This window comes from Achroia grisella, unplaced genomic scaffold (assembly GCF_030625045.1).
Source record: "Achroia grisella isolate CSIRO2021 unplaced genomic scaffold, CSIRO_AGI_Agris_v1 utg1462, whole genome shotgun sequence".
Lineage (NCBI taxonomy): Eukaryota > Metazoa > Arthropoda > Insecta > Lepidoptera > Pyralidae > Achroia > Achroia grisella.
Genome location: NW_026712637.1, coordinates 1,210,528 through 1,232,154, shown reverse-complemented (window position 1 = coordinate 1,232,154; position 21,627 = coordinate 1,210,528). Strand labels below are relative to the sequence as shown.

The 21,627-nt window shown below is 39.8% G+C and overlaps 1 protein-coding gene across 1 annotated transcript in view; it reads right to left on the bottom strand.

Moving 5' to 3' along the window:
* Nucleotides 1-405: 405 nt before the first annotated feature.
* LOC131855705 (mitoferrin) overlaps nt 406-21,627 on the bottom strand; it is a 41,359-nt gene continuing 20,137 nt past the window's right edge. Inside the window, exons 3-8 of the mRNA XM_059207005.1 lie at nt 16,079-16,209; nt 12,960-13,016; nt 3,047-3,186; nt 2,315-2,473; nt 1,266-1,433; nt 406-531 (exon numbers count right to left, since the gene is read on the bottom strand). Coding sequence (XP_059062988.1) covers nt 406-531; nt 1,266-1,433; nt 2,315-2,473; nt 3,047-3,186; nt 12,960-13,016; nt 16,079-16,209 — 781 coding nt within the window. The remainder of the gene's footprint in view (nt 532-1,265; nt 1,434-2,314; nt 2,474-3,046; nt 3,187-12,959; nt 13,017-16,078; nt 16,210-21,627) is intronic.

Below are 21,627 nucleotides of genomic sequence, written 5' to 3'. Positions count from 1 at the left end.
GTTTATGTAACAACATGGTTTACGAATATAAAAACAAGCTCGACTCGGAGTCGAGGGCGAGGTGAGGATTATAGTGGCCACCGCGCGACCACTCCCTATGTACAGCTCGCACCGTGACGAGCGGGGCCGCTCACCACGTTCACCACGCTCGCACACTCACCACGCTCACCACACTCGTCACGCTCACCACGCTCGTCACACTCGCCACACCGAGCCGGCCGCGAGCGCGGGCTCGACCGATCGCATAATTTCCAGCTCTCACATCACAGGAACTCAAACGAATACACAACTTTACAACATAATACTTGATGAATTCGTCGACCGTTCGAATTTTGAATCTCTTAGAAGGACGCGCCGCGGTGCGGTCGGCGGCCGAACGCTCGCAGGCGAGGCCGGGCGGCGCGCCTATGTGCGGGTGGCGAGCCCGGAGGCGGCGCCGGGCGGCACGTCGGTGGCGGCGGCGGCCAGGCGCAGCGCCGCGCACGCCAGCGGAGGACCCACCGGCGACGGGCCCTCCTCGGGGGACTCCGTCTGTCGGGGAACGGGCCGTGAACTACTGACATGCACCTCACCCACTCGTCCGAATCCAGGTATCCGGAAACTTCCCTCTGCGTCGTGTGCCCATCAGCAAGATAAGTCACTAAGTTTCGGTCTGAATATGTTTAAATCGTTGCCGATGTATATTACGTACATGATAGAAAAGCTCGAGCCAGCAGATGATAATGGCGTTCGTGGAGAATGCGTGTAAATTGGTATTGACGACATGTATAAAAAAAGTCTAGAATTTTCTAATTCTTTTTCAGAAGATTCTAGAGAGATATAGCTGGCATATCTCTCGCTCCCATTTCGATCGCATATAAATTATCCACTTAGCCATTTTTAGATTTGCTTCGGAAGGAGTGTTTCGGTTCGAAGAGACATGACAAGGTACAAAAGTATGACACCTCAATCCTCCGAAGCAGCGATGTATAATAATATAATAATCTCAGGACAATTCACACAGCGCCATCTACACCCAAGTTAAGCCAGCTATAAAGCTTGTGTTATGGGTACTAGACAACTGATACAAGTACATAGATATGTTATTTTCCTAAATATCTCATCTCTTTCTCATATTATACATAGTAAACACCCAGACCTAACGATCATACTCATGAATGCAAAAGTTCGTGCCGTGCGAGGAGTCGAACCCGCGACCGTCGGACGTCGTCCTGTATGCGTACGAGGCGAACTATAGTATGGTAATAATAATAAGGTGTACCGACCCCGGCGAGCGCGTGCTTGAAGGTCTCGTAGGTGAGCCAGCAGATGGCGGCGGCGGGCATCTGGTAGAGCACGCGCGCCTGCACGCCCTTGAAGAACCCGAGCGGGCCGCGCGCGCGCAGCACGTGCGCCGCCGCCTCCAGCAGCCCGTCCGCGCGCGCAGCCGCCTCCTGACACCACACACCAGTGCTCAACGACCGGTCGCACCACACGCAGTGGTCACAACCAGTCGCACCACACGCAATGCTCAACGACCGGACGCACCGCACGCAGTGGTCACGACCAGTCGCACCACACGTACGACTAGTCGTGACCACTGCGTCTGCACTGGTCGGTCTGAGAACGACGAGCACACTCATTTATTATTCAACAGTTTAGTCAAGTTTACAGTTTTACTTGTCAATATGCTTTTAGTGTTTCGGTATAACCCGATACTTTGATACAGTGCAATTTATCGTCAACAATCGGTTCATTGAATTGCATTCATATCATATATTTCTTTACACGATACATAAATGCGGTTTAGTAACATGCACACTTCACCTGGCGCTGTAAATAGACGCAATGGACGGTGTTGCCGACGTACCTGCGTGTTGAACATTGTGTTGCAGACGTACCTGCGTGTTGAGCACTGTATTGCAGACGTGCCTGCGTTTTGAGCACTGTATTGCAGACGTATTTGCGTGTTGAGCATGATCTTACAGATGTATCTGCATATTGAATACGGTCTTGCAGACGTACCTGCGTGATGAGCACGATATTGCAGACATACTTGCGAGTTGAGCACGGTGTCACAGACGTACCTGCGTGTTGGGCACGGTCCTGCAGACATACCTGCGTGTTGAGCACGGTCCTGCAGACATACATGCGTGTTTAGCACGGTCCTGCAGACATATATGCGTGTTGAGCACGGTCCTGCAGATATACCTGCGTGTTGAGCACGGTCCTGCAGACATACCTGCGTGTTGACCACGGTCCTGCAGACATACCTGCGTGTTGAGCACGGTCCTGCAGACATACCTGCGTGTTGAGCACGGTCCTGCAGACATACCTGCGTGTTGAGCACGGTCTTGCAGACGTCGAGGGGCGTAGTGGCGGCGGCGGCCAGGGCTCCGGCGGCGGCCCCCGAGCACGCGTGCACGCGGGGGTCGTACGAGCGCGAGGGGTTCAGCGTCGCCTGACACCACTCGTACGTCACGAAGTGCAGCGCCTGCGACCACACCAACCCCACGAATTCAATACTGTCAACTTCATTACAGGATTTTTTATTGTGCCGCTACATTCCGCATGCAGATTTAACTTCCAAACATTGTATGTTCATAAAATTAATATATTATTGTAGAAATAAATAATGTATTCTCAATTCTCACTTTACGAATCGTGACTGTATGACACGCCAGTTGGACCGTAATGCCGTCAAGTTTTATGGATTTGAAAATATGTAGATAGAAAATGTTGAGCACTCGTTGTTTTTTTTAATGGCTGGTATGGCGCATCGCATAATGACGCATTCGCCTGCGCTTACAGTTTACGTTGGCAGGGCGCCAGTGAGTATGAGGTCAGGTCAGTTAGCCCATAGTGGTAAATTCACCAACATTACTAACAATCCCTTTTTTCAGCACTTGTTTGTGTGTAGCGTGTCGCTGTGTATATGTGGCGGTTTGTTGTGTGGTGGTGTGGTGTTGTGGCGGTACGGTGGTGTGGTGGTGTGGCGGTGTAGTGATGTGGTGATGTGGCGGTGTGTGATAGTGTGTGGTCAGGTGGTACGCGGTGTGTTACTCACTGTGTAGGGCACGTTCATGGCGACCTGCGTGCCGTACGAGCGGTAGAAGGCGCGCAGCCCCTCCGCGCGGTACACGTGCCGCGCGCACTCCCACACGCCCCTGTACGGAGAGTTCAACATCTGCAGACGCTGCTTCACCACTGCAAGTATCACAACACAACTAATTGTTATTACAACTTCATATAACAATATCTCAGCACAATTCTGCATGTGAGGACTAGTCAGTTCAGGTTACAAACACTGATTAGACTTTTTGCTTTTGCAATAGCACATGCTGGTGGTCACTCTATTCTCCCAAATATTAATTTAAAAATGTATCTGTATTATTGTAAACATGTATAACATTTATTTGAAAAGTATACGAGCTGAGTTTCTTGTCAGTTCTTCTCATCTCGAAATCATTCCGAACTGACGGTAGATTTGACATATCATAGGAGTCTGTAATAGACCTACATGAATAAAGATATAGTGAATTTTGAATTCACACAGCGCCATCTAGTCCCACGCTAAGCAGAGCTTGTGTTATGGGCACTAGACAAGTGATATAAATACACAAATACATTTTTTTTTGTAAATACATATATATTATACATAGAAAACACCCAGACCGATACAAATGTTTGTTCCGTACTTGGTACTTCTGATAGTCGCGGGTTCGATTCCGCGCACGGTGCAAACATTTGTATTCATGGGTATGATTGTTTGTGTCGGTCTGGGTGTTTTCTATGTATAATATGTATGTATTTACAAAAAAAAAATAAGTATTTATATCAGTTGTATTTGTATTTGTGTGTTTATATCACTTGTCTAGTGCCCATAACACAAGCTCTGCTTACCGTGGGACTAGATGGCGTTGTGTTAATTGTCCAGGGTTATTATTATTATTATATATTACTCGACATTGTACAAATATAGTGCGATACGGTATAGAGATAGACAGCGATGTATGTGGGACAACTAGCTTTTATCACTATCTCCGGTGCCTGTTTACATATGATACATAGTGATGCATACTTCATATCTGTGTTAATGATTGAACCGTAACTTGTTAACAAGCACTTATTAATATAAGTGCTATAATTGCAATATTTGTTTGACACTCGAGTGGCACACACCCGAACCTGTGCCCGCGCCTGCACCCTACCATACTACTGTGGCACTGGGTACAGTTGCCTCTCCGATCGAACCCCCGTTCAATTCAAACGGGGTTCATAATTACGACAGTCTAAACCGAGGTTCGAACCCCTAGCGGTCCCCTCAGACAAAGTTATATCCGTCAGGCGGGAGTTGGCCTTCAGCCGCTCCGTAAGTCCTTACTTTGGTTTGGAGTGCAATAAAAATTTAAGTAGGCACTAATATCGTTATTAAAAAGGGGTTGGTGGTAGAAGGGTGAAAATTTAAGGTTGCATGTAATTTTTAATGCCACATAAAAAAAAATAATAATAAAAATTCTTGTCAATAGAATGAAAAAAACAACTTTTTGGGGTGAGCCACCCTTAACCATTTGGGGTATAACAATTAGTTACAAATCTATTCTCAGACTGAATATACACATAAAACTTCAATAAAATCGGTCAAGCCGTTTCGTAGGAGTATAAGCACGAAACGTGTGACACGAGAATTTTATATATTAGATTAAACTGTAAATCTATAGATCCATCTCAATAAAATCCCTACTATGTCTATAAATAGAGCTACATATGTACAACTACTACCGACTGCAATTATAAACTGACAATTGTCTATTTTGAATGTCTCCTCAATGTGTCACCACTTGCCATATAACAAACAAACCGCAAGAACCACACTTTATTGTAATAAATACACATGTATTGAAATATTATAGTCTAGCTGTACTCGCGAAGTAAAACTAGCCTAAGTTACTACTTATTACATCAGCTACCTGCCAATAAAAGTCCCGTCAAAATAGCTCCAGCCATTTCTGACATTAACCGGAACAAACAGACAGACAGACAAAAATGGAAAAAAAATTTTGGTGTATGTACCGTATTTATATTCATACGCATGTAGTAAAAAACGGTTGTTTCAATATTACAAACAGACACTCCAATTGTATTTACATATATGTATGAATAGATATCGGCTGCTATGCACATATCAGTGTTACATACGATAACAAAGTATAGTACTATGACAATAAGTGAAATAATACAGAAATGGTAATATACTCGTATATGTATGTTACATAGTGGAGTCGGTGTGAGAATAACAAAAACACGACATGCGACAGATGCGCTCACCACTACAAATAACTATTGTTCTTTTATCTACAACTACCTACTCGCCCCGGCTTCGCACGGGTGTACATGTATTATACATATAAACCTTCCTCTTGAATCACTCTATCTATTAAAAAATCCGCTTCAAAATCCGTTGCGTAGTTTTAAAGATTTAAGCATACATAGGGACGGACAGACAGCGACAGCGACTTTGTTTTATACTATGTAATGATATATATTACTAGCTGTCCCGCGAAACTTCGTCTGCGTTTAATTTCTCCGCCTTGCGCAATATTTTTCATTGCAGCTCCGCTCCTATTGGTCGTAGCGTAATGTTATATAGTTTTTTAAAGCCTTCCTCGAGAAATGGACTATTCAATACAAAAATAATTTTTCAATGCGAACTAGGACTTTCTGAGTTTAGTTTATAATTTAGTTTATAATTGCTTGTATACAGTACAAGAGCTGCTGCTGTTTCGTATATGCAAGTCAGTTATCACTTGTTCACAATAAATCAACTTAACATCAAGGTGTCGCGTATCAAATACGTCGCTATCTGGACGCTGTGTACACTGCAGTAAGCAGTCATTACATACAATTTATCAGCAACTAGGTACTCGCCCCGGCTTCGCCCGGCTGTACATGTATTATACATATAAACCTTCCTCTTGAATCACTCTATCTATTAAAAAACAGCCTCAAAATCCATTGAGTAGTTTTAAAGATTTAAGCATACATAGGGACAGACAGCGACAGCGACTTTGTTTTATACTATGTAATGATAGGAAAAAAAAGTTTTTTTTTTAAACTCCAATGCTGTTGGGTAAACTAGAGGAAGAACTTGTGGAGCGGCTAAAGGTCAACTCCCGCCTGACGGATACGACTTTAATCTGACGGCACCGTTAGGGGTTCGAACCTCGGCTCAGGCCGTCGTAATTTACTTTCTCCTTTTGAATTGGACGGGGAGGTTAATGAGACAGTCTCCTCACAGGACATATCTCTCCACAGATACCCATAACAATTTAGTTGTACCAGTAGATACCTATGTAATATTAGTGATGCTGTTCCGTATATGCGAATCCGTTATCAAATTCACAATAAATCAAATTAACATCAAGGTTTAGCTATCTGGGCGCCGTGTACACTGCAGTAAGCAGTCGTTACATACAATTTATCAGCAATAATAACATTGTACAAACAGTGACAATATGCAAAATACATTACACATTACGTGCTGGATGATAACGGCACAGACAAACAATATACAGATAATACGACGTCCAATTGAAAAACAATCCACTCGCGGCATTCTGATCCCTACATACTGACACACCGTCGGTTGAATAGAAAAATGGCACTATTCAAAATGTACATTCTTTACAAGACAAGTATTTAAAGTTTTTAAATTTATATAAATCATTTTTCCTTTAAAGTTTTAAATTTACACATCATTTTCAAAGTATTTAGATAATGATTAAGACGGCGTGGTTAATTTAATTTACTTACATAAAAGGAGGCAATTCTAGCTTCTAATTATAGAAAAATGTCATTTTTTTATTTCATATAAAATCAAGTTTCTTTTGAAGAGAATGAGAATGTTCGATGTTACATCAACATTTCTATACGAAGCATAAATATAGTAATATACTATTGCAGTGTATGTCTGGCTGTGCCAGCTATATATAATAATTAATGCAATCTTTAGCCTACAACGATCTGATTATAATTGTAAACGTGGTCGCCACTAGTATGTCGCTCGCGACAAGCAGGGGCGCGCCGACCGCATACAGCGCCTGTGTACGAAACCTATCCTAAAAGTTGGTGTTGCTATTTGCTATAGTTTATGCTATTGAGTTGAATTAAATAAAAATAGAAAACAATAATTTCTTAAATATCTTTAATAGATGGCACATGGTCTGGAATAGTTATTACACCTGGTCCAGGACCAGACACTAATACTAAGCTGAGGTGCTAATTGCACGCCCACTACTTAAAATAGTCGTGACCTTAAACTCGGGTGATCGATAATAACTTTTGACATCGTCAATCTGTCTTCAGTCTGTCTGTCTGTCAGTCGGTGTGCGGTGTTTACTATGAACGCGGCGCGACCTTCACCATGACGTCATGTCACCACGCAGTTTGCAACATTCATATGTACCAATACAAAACATATTTAACACTAGCTGCACCTGCGACTTCGTCCGCGTGGAATTTAACTTTATTTCTTTATTTTTTGTAATAAATACACATGTAATGAAATATTATTGTGTAGCTGTACTCGCGACTTCGTCTGCGTGGAATTTAACTTTATTTTTCTAAAATAAAAGTAGCCTAAGTTACTCCTTATTACATCAGCTATCTGCTAAAAAAACTCCCGTCAAAATAGGTCCAGCCATTTCAGAGATTATCCGGAACAAACAGACAGATAGTCAAAAATTGTAAAAAAAATATTTTGGTGAATGTACCGTATTTATATTCATATGCATGTAGTTTATTTAAAAACGATTATTTCATTATTACAAACAGACACTGCAATTTTATTTATTCTTTGCATCTAGAGACTGGACGTTTCGCTCTGCGAGCATTACTGCAGATGGCATCGCCGGAGTTTCCAGCGAGTCATCGCGCCGCGCCTCCTGTACCATGTATATTGTATATACTCGACACTTCCCGTGTTTAGACAACCAGTGCACGTTTTCCTCATATCAACAGATCCACCGTGTTATTGTTTACTTGGACGCCCGCACAATCGCAGGACGAGTGCCCTGAGAACTACACTGTATCCACTACTCTTCCGCCCTCACTACATTTTCCTGTACCTATACGTAATAAATAGTAGGTTATCAAAATAAAGATAAACACAATAAATCAAATCAGGGCTTATTTATTAATCATTTTACGGTGACACGCTACATTCGTTTAAATTACGTAAGTGTACATAGACACACACACACTCGCAGTTCGTTTTTCATTTGATTGGTGTCAACTGCACGATGGTTATTTCGTCATGATATGCATCCTCTATGATAAGACTGGAGCGTGCTGCGGCGCGGCCACAGATTGTGGTTTCTCGTTACAAGTGGAGAAGGATATGCTCGGAGTTTCTCTACATTTGCAAATCAGAAATGGAGATCCGTAGAAGAACCAGAGTGACCGACATTGCCCGAAGAATTGTGACACTGAAGTGGCAATGGGCAGGGCACATAACATAGCTCGTAGGACAGATGGCCGTTGCGGCAGTAAAGTCCTCGAGTAGCAACCGCGGACCGTAAGACGCAGTGGGAAGATCTCCAGCAAGGTGGACCGACGATCTGGTCAAGATCGCTGGAAAGCATTGGATGCGAGCAGCGCAGGTCCGATCGTCGTGGAGATCTTTGGGGGAGGTCTTTGTTCAGCAGTGGACGTCTTCCAAGCTGAGATGATGATGATGTTACCAGTGTCTCTTCAGTTTCACTGGGACATTTAATGAGACTACTTGCGATTCCATAAAACTTTTAGTCGTGACAATGGCGAGTTTTTTTCCCGTACTACTCTAATGCTGTTGGCCGCAGCTGGCCTTTACGGCTTCACCGGACTATAGGGGGCGAGTGCAGATGGCACTCCAAACCCGCGGATGGACTTATAGAGCGGCTGAGGGTCAACTCCCGCCTGACGGATACGACTTTAGTCTGAGGACACCGCTAGGGGTTCAGACTTTGGCTCAGGCCGTCGTAATATCGATCCCCGTTTGAATTGGACTATCGATCGACCGGAGGAGTACAATGGCGAGTGGCTGCTCATGGCATATAAATTATAACGATTACGTGGCAAGCACGTGGTTATCTCGTCGCCGACCGATGGCACGTGGTAATTACTAGTATTTACCGACTGACCCGGCGTCCGTAGCGACGTACAGACACACAGACGAGAACACAGTACCACAGCGACTGTAATTTGTTTTATTGGATAATAATGAGTAAGCGCTAGATGCAGCAGGATGCATTACGTGTCCTGTCACACATACACACACACAAATGTAAATAATAATGCTACGGAGATTATTCCAAGAAGCATGTTCATCATATGAGGAAAATAATGCCACATTATGTAGAACACACGGCTATTTGATATATTTTATTAAAAACTGATAAATCACTACGACTGGGTGTTTCAAGTTGTTTTAAACATGCGGATATTATACACATGTGAATATGTACACATGCGAGTCGTTGTGGCCTGTCAACATCGCATCGCAGCTGATGGTGCTCCCATCTATAACCAGGCTCATATTATATATATCATGCCTAATCCTTGTTAATGTAAATTAAAACAATATTTATTTAATAGTTCAAACACAAGTTTCTTGCTCGTTCTTCTTGTGATGAGTCTGCATTCCGAATGAGCGGTAGAATAAAAAAAATTGACTCCAAAACAAAGGATGGACTTATGGAGCGGCTGAAGACGGATACGACTTCAGTCTGAGGGCACCGCTAGGGGTTCGAACCTCGGGTCAGGCCGTCGTAATATCGATCCCCGTTTGAATTGGACGGGGTCGATAGATCGAATTCATCGGAGGGGTCGTATGTACCTACCTAACAAGTCCTAGAGGGGGGAAGGGGATTGTTAGTAATGTGGACTCATGACCCCATTACTAGGAATGTACCATGTCAGGTTGACCTCCACGCGATTCCCCCTAGAAACCATCGTGATAAATTCCTCGTAAATTTGTCACGATGGGCTAACTGACCTGACTCATGTTCATCTTATCATCCTCCACTGGTGCCCCGCCAGAGTAGACCGTTAGCGCAGGCGGGTGCACCATTCCAATATCATCCATAAAAAAAACATGTCCTACAATACACGCAGGCTCTACAAAAACTGCTACTTATAGAGTATGCCTCTAGAATAATAAATTTTATGACTAATATACATTGTTAATCTCTGGTATTGACTTGTACATTGCAGCCTGCAAGTTACATATATATCAACGACCTCGGTGATGTAGCGATTTAGCACACCGCTTTACGACCGATGGTCGCGGGTTCGATGCCTCGTACTGCACAAACATTTGTATTCATGAGTATGATTGTTTGTTGAAAAAATCTATGTGTTTGTATCAGTTATCTATTACCCATAACACAGGCTTTAGCTAGCTTAACTTGGGTCTAGATTGCGCTGTGTGAATTGTCCTGATATTATTATTATCATCATTACATAGTATAAAACAAAGTCGCTGTCGCTGTTTATCGGTCCTTATGTATGCTTAAATCTTTAAAACTACGCAACGGATTTTGAAGCGCATTTTTAAATACATAGAGTGATTCAAGAGAAACGTTTATATATATAATACATGTACAACCGTGCGAAGCCGGGGCGAGTAACTAGTTATTACATATAACAATGATATTATTAGGTGAGGATGCGTCATACGATGTTGCGAATCCACACAAATCTTTGAATGCCGTCACTTCTTTGTACCCCAATCAGGCGCTAAACATGCTCATATTGAATTGAAGGTCACTCACAGTCGGACCGTACAACGCTACAATCATCAGCCAAGATTACTCAATGTGACCAGCTCCAAGCGGCACCACCGACCGATCAACCAACCATCCACTCACACCCACACTCTGACATTTTGTGTAACATATTATAATAATAATAATAATGTACATTTATTTGGCAAAAAAGTCAACATTAGCATACCTACATTCAATTAATTTTGCAAACTAATAAAATAACTTTTTCTAAATATTAAGTACTAGCTGTACCCGCGACTTCGTCCGCGTAAAATAGTGACCTTGAGCAAATAATAAAAAATATATAATGAAATTTCCATACATAATTCCATACAATTCAATCAACAGCCAAAAACTAAGTTTCAAACTACTATCTTTAAAATGAAGATACTTCCATACATACCATACTTACATTACATCTCCCCTTTCAACCCCTTATAACCCTTTTTCTTGTTTTTTTTAATGCTACTTATATTAGTGTCATCGTGTACCAATGATAAGATGTCGCTATACTGTAACCATTTATGGCTGAGTCCTGTGGCGGTAGGTACTGATATTTTCTCAACAGCCTAAAAAATGGGTTTCAAGTTTCTAGCTTTAAAAAATGACAATACATGCATACAACATTTTAACTCCCCTTTTGACCCTTACAACCCATTTTCGTTAATTATATTTAATCAATACGCAAAAAAATAAGATTGAAGCTTAAACTTTTAAAAAATTCCTCTTTCAGTCTCTTATAACCCTTTTTAGCATTAAAAAGTAACCTATGTCCTATCTCAAGATCTAGACTTTAAATTTCATTTAAATCAGTTCAGAAGTTTTGGCTTTTAAGACAGACAGACAGAGTCACTTTCACTTTAATAATATTAGTAAGGTATTTATTAAATAAACTGACCCAAAAAAGCGTAAGAAAAAAGCTTCATCGTTCTAGCTTCAAATATGACGAAATTTTATTTTGACGAAATTTTGTTAAATCAAAATAATAGATGTGATAGTCTAAATTGCAAACTATCCCTCTACTTGCGCGAACCATATCTCTGACTCTACTGGCCAGAATGGAGAAACGCGTATTCCGAACCTGAATAGCTCGGATGGAACGGTAGATGTTGTTTCTTCCAAGGAAATGTTGTTCATATGTATTGACAACATTTTCAATATTATATGTTGTTTTATTCTTCAAAAATATTAATAATATGTTCTTACGCTCTTGTCCAAGAGCAGGGTCATCAGTTATAGGCTATACCAGGATTATATTTATGTATTTATAAAATAAAATTGCAGAGCAAACGTTTGTTCATTTAAATTCATAAGGAGACAACGGATTGACAATAATCAGTTGCGCGCGCAACTTATACAAATGACATATATGTTTATTTATGACATATGAGCGTTAATAAGTCGCATATCTAGTACAATACTGGTGTAATTCAGAAATTAAAAAATTTTGAAAATAGACTTAATAACACAATTATAAAGTAGACTTTCCAAAATATCTAATTTTTTAGTTAAGCCATTATTATAATAAGTGTGTATTCAACCGCATAAAGATAACCTTGCATTACCATTTTCAACCCCTTACAACCCTTTTTTCGCATTAAAAAGTAGCCTATGTCCTTCCTCGGCGTCTAGACTATATGGGTACCAAATTTCATTTAAATCAGTTCAGTAGTTTTGGCGTGAAAGCGAGACAGACAGACAGACAGACAGACAGAGTTACTTTCGCATTTATAATATTAGTAAGGATTTGGATACTCGAACAGTTACATTCTATTATATATCGCTGTCATTTTCTTTTATCTCTATTTTTCATCATAAAACCCTCGGTACCTGTCACTCATCAGACACATCAGATACCTCCGCTTTACGATGTCAATGATGGAAACGACGGCGGGCACCAATTATTTGAAAAAAAAAATATTTTTCTGAGAAAAATGTTAGAATAGAATAGAATTTATTAACTCGTTTTATACAGTAATAACTTAAAAAGTACAAGGAATAATTTACACATTAAAAAAACAGAGTCAATGTGGACCACACACACTGAGCATAATGCTGGAAACAAAGTCTCCAGCGCTGATTTTCAGTTGGGGCCCACAGTACGGACGCACATATATTAGTTAGGGTAAATATGATATAAATATGTATATGTAATATGAGTATTGGAGCACTCACCTTCGGCCGGGTTGGAGACCGCATCGTGTACTAGCGACGCCACGCAGCCCGACAGACCTGCAACACATTCATACGACCCTGTCAGATCAAACTTCTGGCATCACTCACGTTGGAAACTCCAACAAACATAAGTGTTAAAACCTCTTTCATAATTTACTCATCATATTCAAAGTGTTCTATACATTACGACTAGCTTTTACCCGCGGCTTCGCTCGCGTTAATTTATGCCCTTAGGGGTGGAATTTATCAAAATCCTTTCTTAGGGGATGCCTACGTCATAGTAGCTATATGCATGCAAAGTCTCAGCCCGATCGGTTTAAAATTTAATTAAAATCTCTAATAATAATAAATAATCTAAATAAAATTAGAAAAATAAACTTAAATTCCACGCGGACGAAGTCGCGTGTACAGCTAGTCTAAACTAAAACTAAAGAACTTTATAATTTATCAAAAGAAAAAAAAAATCTATAATGTATCTTAAACGTATAATAATAAAGACTATTATTGTCTGCAAACCTACCCCGTGGTAGCGGGCCACGTGGTCGGTATTGGCCGGTGTGACATGTGTGACGGCCGTGTGAAACGTACAAGTGTCCTCAGTCATTATTTATAACTAACAGTGCGGGGGGACAGAGATTGTTAGTAATGGGGAAATAACCCCATTGCTAACAATGTACCATGTTGACCTCTACTTGGTTCCCCTGGAACCTCTCGGTTACTTATAAAATTTTCGGTAAATGTGTCACGATGTGCTAACTGTCCTGTCCTCATGTTCTTCTGATCATCCTCCACTGATGCCCCGCCAGCGTAAACAGCGTAAGCGGGTGCACCATACCGTTATCATCCATAAAAAATACTAACACAGTGTAATTAGTGAATCCAGAGAGAGATTTGTTACATTCTTGTACTCGTTTAATAATAATAAGTGTGTTTATTAATAATAATAATAATCTCAGGACAATTCACACAGCGCCATCTAGACCCAAGTTAAGCTAGCTAAAGCTTGTGTTATGGGTACTAGACAACTGATACATATACATAGATTTTTTTTTTTCGTAAATATATACATATATAACACCCAGACCGATACAAACAATCATACTCATGAATACAAATGTTTGTGCCGTGCGAGGAATCGAACCCGCGACCATCGGTCGTAAAGCGGTGTGCTAAACCGCTAGAACACCGAGGTCGTCAAATTTTAAATCTAATGTTAGTAAAATCCTAGTTTTATTTTAATTTATTTTATTTTATTACAGTGTATGTAGTAGCACTACACTAACAGTGGTTACAAGTTATTACATCTTTGCCTAACAACTATACTAACAAAATGTTCTGTAATTGGTAGGTCAAATTTTTTCATCAATGTATTCAGAATGCTGTTGCCGAAAAAAAAACCGCCGATTTTTTTTTCGGATCATGGCATAAAAGTCATCTGTTCGTGCAAGAGCGAACATGGCAGAAAATTTATACTAATAATAATATTAATATTTATTCTTGATACACATTTACATTTTTAATTTACTGTAACTCTACACTACAGCATAGGGTTTTTCAAGAAGGGTATATTAAGTTTTCTTAAGGGTCGGCAACGCGCACGTGACACCCCTGGTGTATCAGGCGTCCATAGGCTACGGTAACCATTTACCATCAGATGGGCCGTATGCTTGATTGCCACCATCGTAGTATAAAAAAAACCACTAGGCTCGTAGGCCTGTATTGTAGAAACTGGAGTGACTTACAGTTGTGTACATTTTACATGTTTACCTTTTATTAATAGCTAATAGAAAAATGGAACTTGGGAGTGAAATGTAGGAAATAAATTTGTGGATGTATATGTAGGAAAAGGTATGAGCATTGGTGTGAATGACAGTGTGTATGTATGAATATATACAGGGTGTCACAGAACTCAATGTCAAGCCGGAACGGGGTGACAAGATAGGATGTAACCATCATGAGAAAAATCTGAAAAAAAAATCTATCACATGCAGTTTGAAAATTATGGACTCATATATTAATTAATTAATATATGAGCAACACACAAGTTTCTTACTCATACTTCTTGTGATGAGTCTGCATTCCGAATGAGCGGTAGAATCAAAAAAGTTGAGTTCAACTTTTTTAGTTTATTTGAATAAAATTATTTATATTTCTATTCCAATGGGCATTTAGAAAAAAACCTAGAAATTTAGTCAAACTGTAACCATTTTCCGGTTATTGTAGTTAATTTTTATTATTTATGTTAAGTTAAACTTTGGAACCGTAACTCTAAATAACATTTCTAGAACCACAGTCAAAAATAATGATACAATTGCCCCAAGTTTTCTAGAATTAACACTATTTGTTATTAGTTTCATTTGCAGAACTGTGTCTTAGCCGTAAGGTGGAAGTATTTGTTCTGTTCTGTCGTAATTTAGTTTCGTCAGCCAGCATTTTATAGTTTTTTTGACTTGATGCATGGATAATTTTGTAATTGTGCATTTCTTACTTATATACTAGCTGTCCCGGAAAACGTTGTTTTGCCTTAAAATAAAAAAAAAATTAGGGATGGACTACCCCTAACATTTAGGGGGCTGAATAATAGATGTTGGCCGATTCTCAGACTACTGAATACGCTCACAAAATTTCATGAGAATCAGTCAAGCCGTTTCGGGGGAGTATGGGAACGAAAACTGTGACACGAGAATTTTATATATAAGATGTACGGAAAACAGTGGCAAATGCTCGGCAAATGTTTGTAGTTGTCTGTACATCTGATTGGGGAGCTCCGAGATTACGTCATAGTTAGTAGTGAGGTTATAGTTAACACAAGGTCGGACCCCAGTTAAAAGTTGGCTGTATTAAAAATAACAACTGTCATATTGATAACTGTTTTTATGGAATTATGTAATACTACCACCACGACTGTTAAAATAGAATACATCGAATGTTACTTGCTGTAGATTGACAGCTTTCTATGACAGAATATTTACAGTCCATTAAGAACTTTAGTGTTTATAAAAAAACAATGAAATAAAAAACAAAATATATATTCGTACTTGTGAGTTTATGTACAAAATGTGTACATCATGTGTATGTGTGTGTGTGTGTGTGTGTGGGCGTGTGTTAGCCGTTCTCACCATGCGTGATGTGGTCGTGTCGGTGCCTGGTGAGCTGCGCGAGCGTGTGCTTGATGTGCTCGTAGGTGGCGAAGTAGCACGCGTGCGCCGGGCCCGCGCCCAGCACCACCGCAGACATACCCCGCACCGGCCTGCAACAACGCCAACACACTGTTACCACACCTCACGGAGAATTGACACTGATGTCCACATGTTACCAGCACCAGCACCAGCACCAGCACCAGCGCCATGCAAACAACAGAACACATGCGTGTGATGCATGTGGTAGGCACCCGTAACCTCGCACGCGTTGCCATTCTATTAAAACTAGTGTTCCTGTACTTGTGTCGTAAGTATTTTATTTACACACTTTTTCCAAATACAATATTCTAAAGATACCGACATGCAAACATATAAGTATGGCGATTATAAAAACGAAAGGCTATGTGAACTGAACCATCCTCATTGCTTCATCGTTCAGTGTTGCCACGCTGGCGGTAGCGGATACAGTCAGGGCAGAAAATCCACAAAAAAAAACCCCAACTTCAAGTACCAAGTATCTATACATATAAATTCAATTGGAGTGTCTGTTTGTAATATTGAAATAACAGTTTTTACTACATTCATATGAATATAAATATAGTACATACACCAAAATAACATTTTTTACAATTTTTGTTTGTCTATCTATATGTCTGTTTGTTTCAGCTAATCTCTGCAACGGCTGGACCGATTTTGATAGAACTTTTATTGGCAGGTAGCTGATGTAATAAGGAGTAAATTAAGCTACTTTTATTTTTGAAAAACAAAGTTAAATTCCACGCGGACGAAGTCGCGGGTGCAGCTAGTAAGTAATAAACATATTATAATTCTAATAATTTCTTACACGCCGTAATTACGTACTGAGTGTGATGATTCGTGTTATCTACAAAAAGCAAGGCCGCCTCCAAAGCAACGGCATCATTCTTATTTTCCTGTTTGTTTGTAAGACGTGTATATACTTTTAGACTGTGTCACTTGTACATATCTATACATATAAAAATCGATTGCTGTTCGTTAGTCTCGCTAGAACTCGAGAACGGCTGAACCGATTTTGCTAATTTTAGTCTTGAAATATTCGTGGAAGTCCAGGGAAGGTTTACACGGTGATAAAATATGAAGAAATTGCATGTAAAATAGTAAACACAACAATTTTATTTTCCCATACAAACTGCTGATACCTGTCAAACAGAATATTGGTGCGTTCAGAAATAACTTAAACTTAACTTAAAAAAACTTTTGACATATTTAAGTTTGAGGCGGAACTGTATTCGGCGGGTCAGATAGTATTTAAACATAAGCACCAATCAACTTGAACCTTGTACCTGCTGGTGTAACGTTTACATATAAAATTTACGAGATCGCCACTAGCGCTGTTAGATGTGTTAGTAAGTCATAATGCTCATGTGAAGACAATTAGATAATACTGGTGTAGTGCACCATGTAGTACACGTTGGACTGCTGTTTTAAGCGTCCAAAGGGTAACCGTTTACCATCAGTTTGGCCGTTTGTATGCCAGCATCGTAGTATAAAAAAACCACTGCACTGAACGGTCTCCGAATGGCATCCAAGTAACAGCTTTACGTGGACGCCATTCAGAGAGCTCCAGCTGAGTAGCGGACAGATCTCACCAGAGCACGGCACGCGGCCGTCGTATTGAATTGTTACAATATTTACTTTACTATGTCCTTGTATTTTTTTTTTACTAACTTAATTACCACTTACACTTCAATCAAATCAGATATGTATTTAAAAAAAAAAAGAAATAAAATAAAAATACAAATAATTTCTTAGAGTGTTCCAACAAATAATTGTATTAATTCAAATTCAAAATATTTTTATTCATTTAGGCCTATCACAGACTTATGATATATCAAATCTACCGTCAGTTCGGAATGATTTCGAGATGAGAAGAACTGACAAGAAACTCAGCTCGTTTTCTTTTCAAATAAATGTTGTACATGTTTACAATATTACAGATTCATTTTTAAATTCAAATTTGGGAGAATAGAGTGACCACCAGCATAATATATGCGGTATATAGTATACTAGCTGTACACGCGACTTCGTCCGCGTGGAGTTTAACTATATTATTCTAAAATAAAAGTAGCCTAAATTACTCATTATATGAACTACCTGCCAAGAGAAGCCCCGTTAAAATCGGTCCAGCCATTTCAGAGATTAGCAGGAACAAATAGGTAGACAGGCAAAAAGTTTTAAAAATGTTATTTTGGTGTATTTTCCGTATTTACATACATGCATGTTTATTACAATATTACACTAAAACTTTATTTATATTCAAATTAAAAAATCATTTATTCGTATAGGACATTTTAGCCGCTTGTTCATAAGCGGCTAAAATGTCCATATTTTTTTAGATCATAATTTTAATTTTTCCCTCCCGTCCTTTTCGGTATATAGATCCAATATGTATGTGTATAGATGTATATATATTAGGTAGTTACATAGTATCGAGTGGCGCCTAAGAGTTTCGATGGCCTCAAGGTCGCCGGATGTGTCACCTCACCAACTTATTCACCGCCTGGCCCGCTACTACACTGAACGCAAATATATTCCACTACTACTAAAAAACAAAATAGACCGATCCAATTTGTTACGCGTACATATGTATATGTACTCAATACGCAATTTGTTTGTACAAATTAAGTGAATGTCCAGTACGTTCGCACGGTGCCAATGAACTGGGTTACGAATAAGTTTAATTACACTCCATGTGGAATATATTTGCATGAATACGATACTAAAGTAAACGTCACGGCGCCGGGACCGGGACCTGCGGATCACGATATTTGTATCAACTGCCCTCCAAATTGCGATTTTCTAGAAACTTCTTGCCTCGCACAACCACATTGTGGAATCACCTTCCAGCAATGGTATTTCCGAACCGATACGTTATTGAAACCTTCAAGAAAAGAGCTTATTCCTTTTTAAAAGGCCGACAACGTACTTGCATTTCCCCTGGTGTTGCGGGTGCTCATGGGCGGCGGTAATCACTTGCCATCAGGTGAGCGCATGCTCGTTTGTGTCCTGTGTTATAGAAAAAAATACTGGCTCTTCCCGCAAACGTTGTTTTGCTATATAAATTAAATTCGCTATTAAAAAATAGGGGTTGGTGATAGAAGGGTGACAAGTCGTTTCGCAGGAGTATAAACACAAAACCTGTGATCTAGTGTCATCATTACATAGTATAAAACAAAGTCGCTGTCGCTGTCTGTCCGTCCCTATATTAAATCTTTAAAACTAATCAATTCAATTGATTTTGAAGTGGTTTTTTTAATAGATAGAGTGATTCAAGAGGATTTATATGTATAATACATGTACGTCCGGGCGAAGCTATTAGGCACATTGATTGAAGTAGAAAAAGTATAATCCATCACATTTAAAATAAGTATTGTTGCTAAGTAACAGTTTGTGTGTAACGTGCAACTGCAATTGGAACGAAATAAATTATATTTACAACTGTATACGTAATCCACTCAATATCTCTATCAGAAGCCGGGGCGAGTAGCTAGTCTAGTCTAATATATAAAATTCTCGATTTTATATACTATATATACTAGCTGATCCGCGCTACTTCGTCTGCATCACACTTACTTGACATTTATCATTATGGTTCGCCCAAATTACATATTTTTAAATATAGCCTGTCTCATTATGATGTATAAGATATATTACTGTAAGTTTAAGTTTCATCAAAATCAGTTCTTGCGTAAAAAAGTAACAAACACACATCCATCCATACTCACAAACATCCCTCGTTTATAATATTAGTAACATTTTATTATTTCTGTAATACATGTATGTGTAGAGAACCATTATGGTCGGATGGACGTGGATTCAAACGTGGACGTGGACTCTACCACCGTCGTGGGTTCGATTCCTCGCACGGCACAAAGAGTAATAATACATAATTCATGAGTATGATTGTTTGCATCGGTCTGGGTGTTTTCTATGTATAATATGTATGTATTTACAAAAAAAAATCTATGTATTTGTATCAGTTATGTAGTACCCATAACACAAGTTTCAGCTAGCTTAACTTGGGCCTAGATGGCGCTGTGTGAATTGTCGTGAGATTATTATTATTGGGTAATAATGATGTGTCCGCCATAGTATAGTAGTTACGCCGCCCCGGTCCGGCTGCGGCGCTGGCCTGTGTAAATACGATTATAAAAACCTATCCTCGCCTTCCACCTACATACAATGTACATCGTCTCTATTCAATTAGTAATTGATATTAACCTTGGAAAGTTTCTCCGCGGCGCCAATTATCCTCATAGATATAGTGCACAATGTACATACAGACTAGCAGGCCCGGCCACGCGTTGCTGTGACTAAGATTCTTGAATAAATAATAATAATAAAGTATGGCCTCGCGAATGAGAGGTTGCCGTACTATAAGTACGAGCCCCATCCGGTCCTCGAAAGCGACAGCGTCAGGCTCTACTGGGATCGATCCATCATCACGGACAGGACCGTTCTTGCGAACAAACCTGATATCGTGGTGATAGATCGGGCATTCTCGAGGGTGTTTTTGGTGGACATCACCATGCCGCATGACGAGAACCTCGTGAAAGCCGAAACTGAGAAAAAGAGAAAGTATCTCGACCTGGCTCACGAGGTGACCGAAATGTGGGGGGTGATGTCCACCGAAATCATTCCAATCGTTATGTCGGTGAACGGTCTTATCCCAACCAGTCTGGAACAACATCTCAGACGGTTGGGATTCCGGGGCGGCTCACTCCCGGGAAAGATGCAGAAAGCGGTGCTCTTAGATTCTGCCCGCATTAGAATAGAATAGAATAGAAAATCATTTATTCAAATAAACTTACATTGAAGCACTTTTGAATAGTCATCACATTTTTTTTAATCTACCGCTTGTTCGGAAAGCTGTCTCATCACAAGAAGAACGAGCAAGAAACTTGCGTGTTGCTCTTTTAAATAATTTTATTATTACTTTACATTTTTAAGTTTAAGTGTGTGAATACAAACCACCAATTAGAACTAATTCAATTAAATACTCAAAAAGAAAAAATATTGAATACATAACCAACTGGTTAAACAATTAATAAGAGGAAATCAGTCATAGTAATTATAGCAGACCAGTCCCTACAAGCAGCACTCGTTCACGAGTATGACGGATGAGCCAGCCATCACTGCGCTCGACCACATTTTAGGGAGCCCAAATAAGCTTATTTATATTGCGTAAGTTTCTACTTGTACAGTCTTTGAGTTTTTTAAAACTCTCTAAGTTCTTCCGTATATACATAATATTTTCATAAATGTATTGTGAAGTAACTGTGAGGATATTTGAGTCTTTTAAAGCACTGACGTAATGACTCTCTTGAACCCATACCATAAATAGAACGTATGGCTCTCTTTTGTAAAACAAATATAGTATTTATATCGGCTGCTTTACCCCACAGCAGTATGCCATAAGACATTATGCTATGGAAATAACTAAAATTGTACGTCGGTTTCTTTCCCTGGGGCCCTGAACTCCGGCCGAC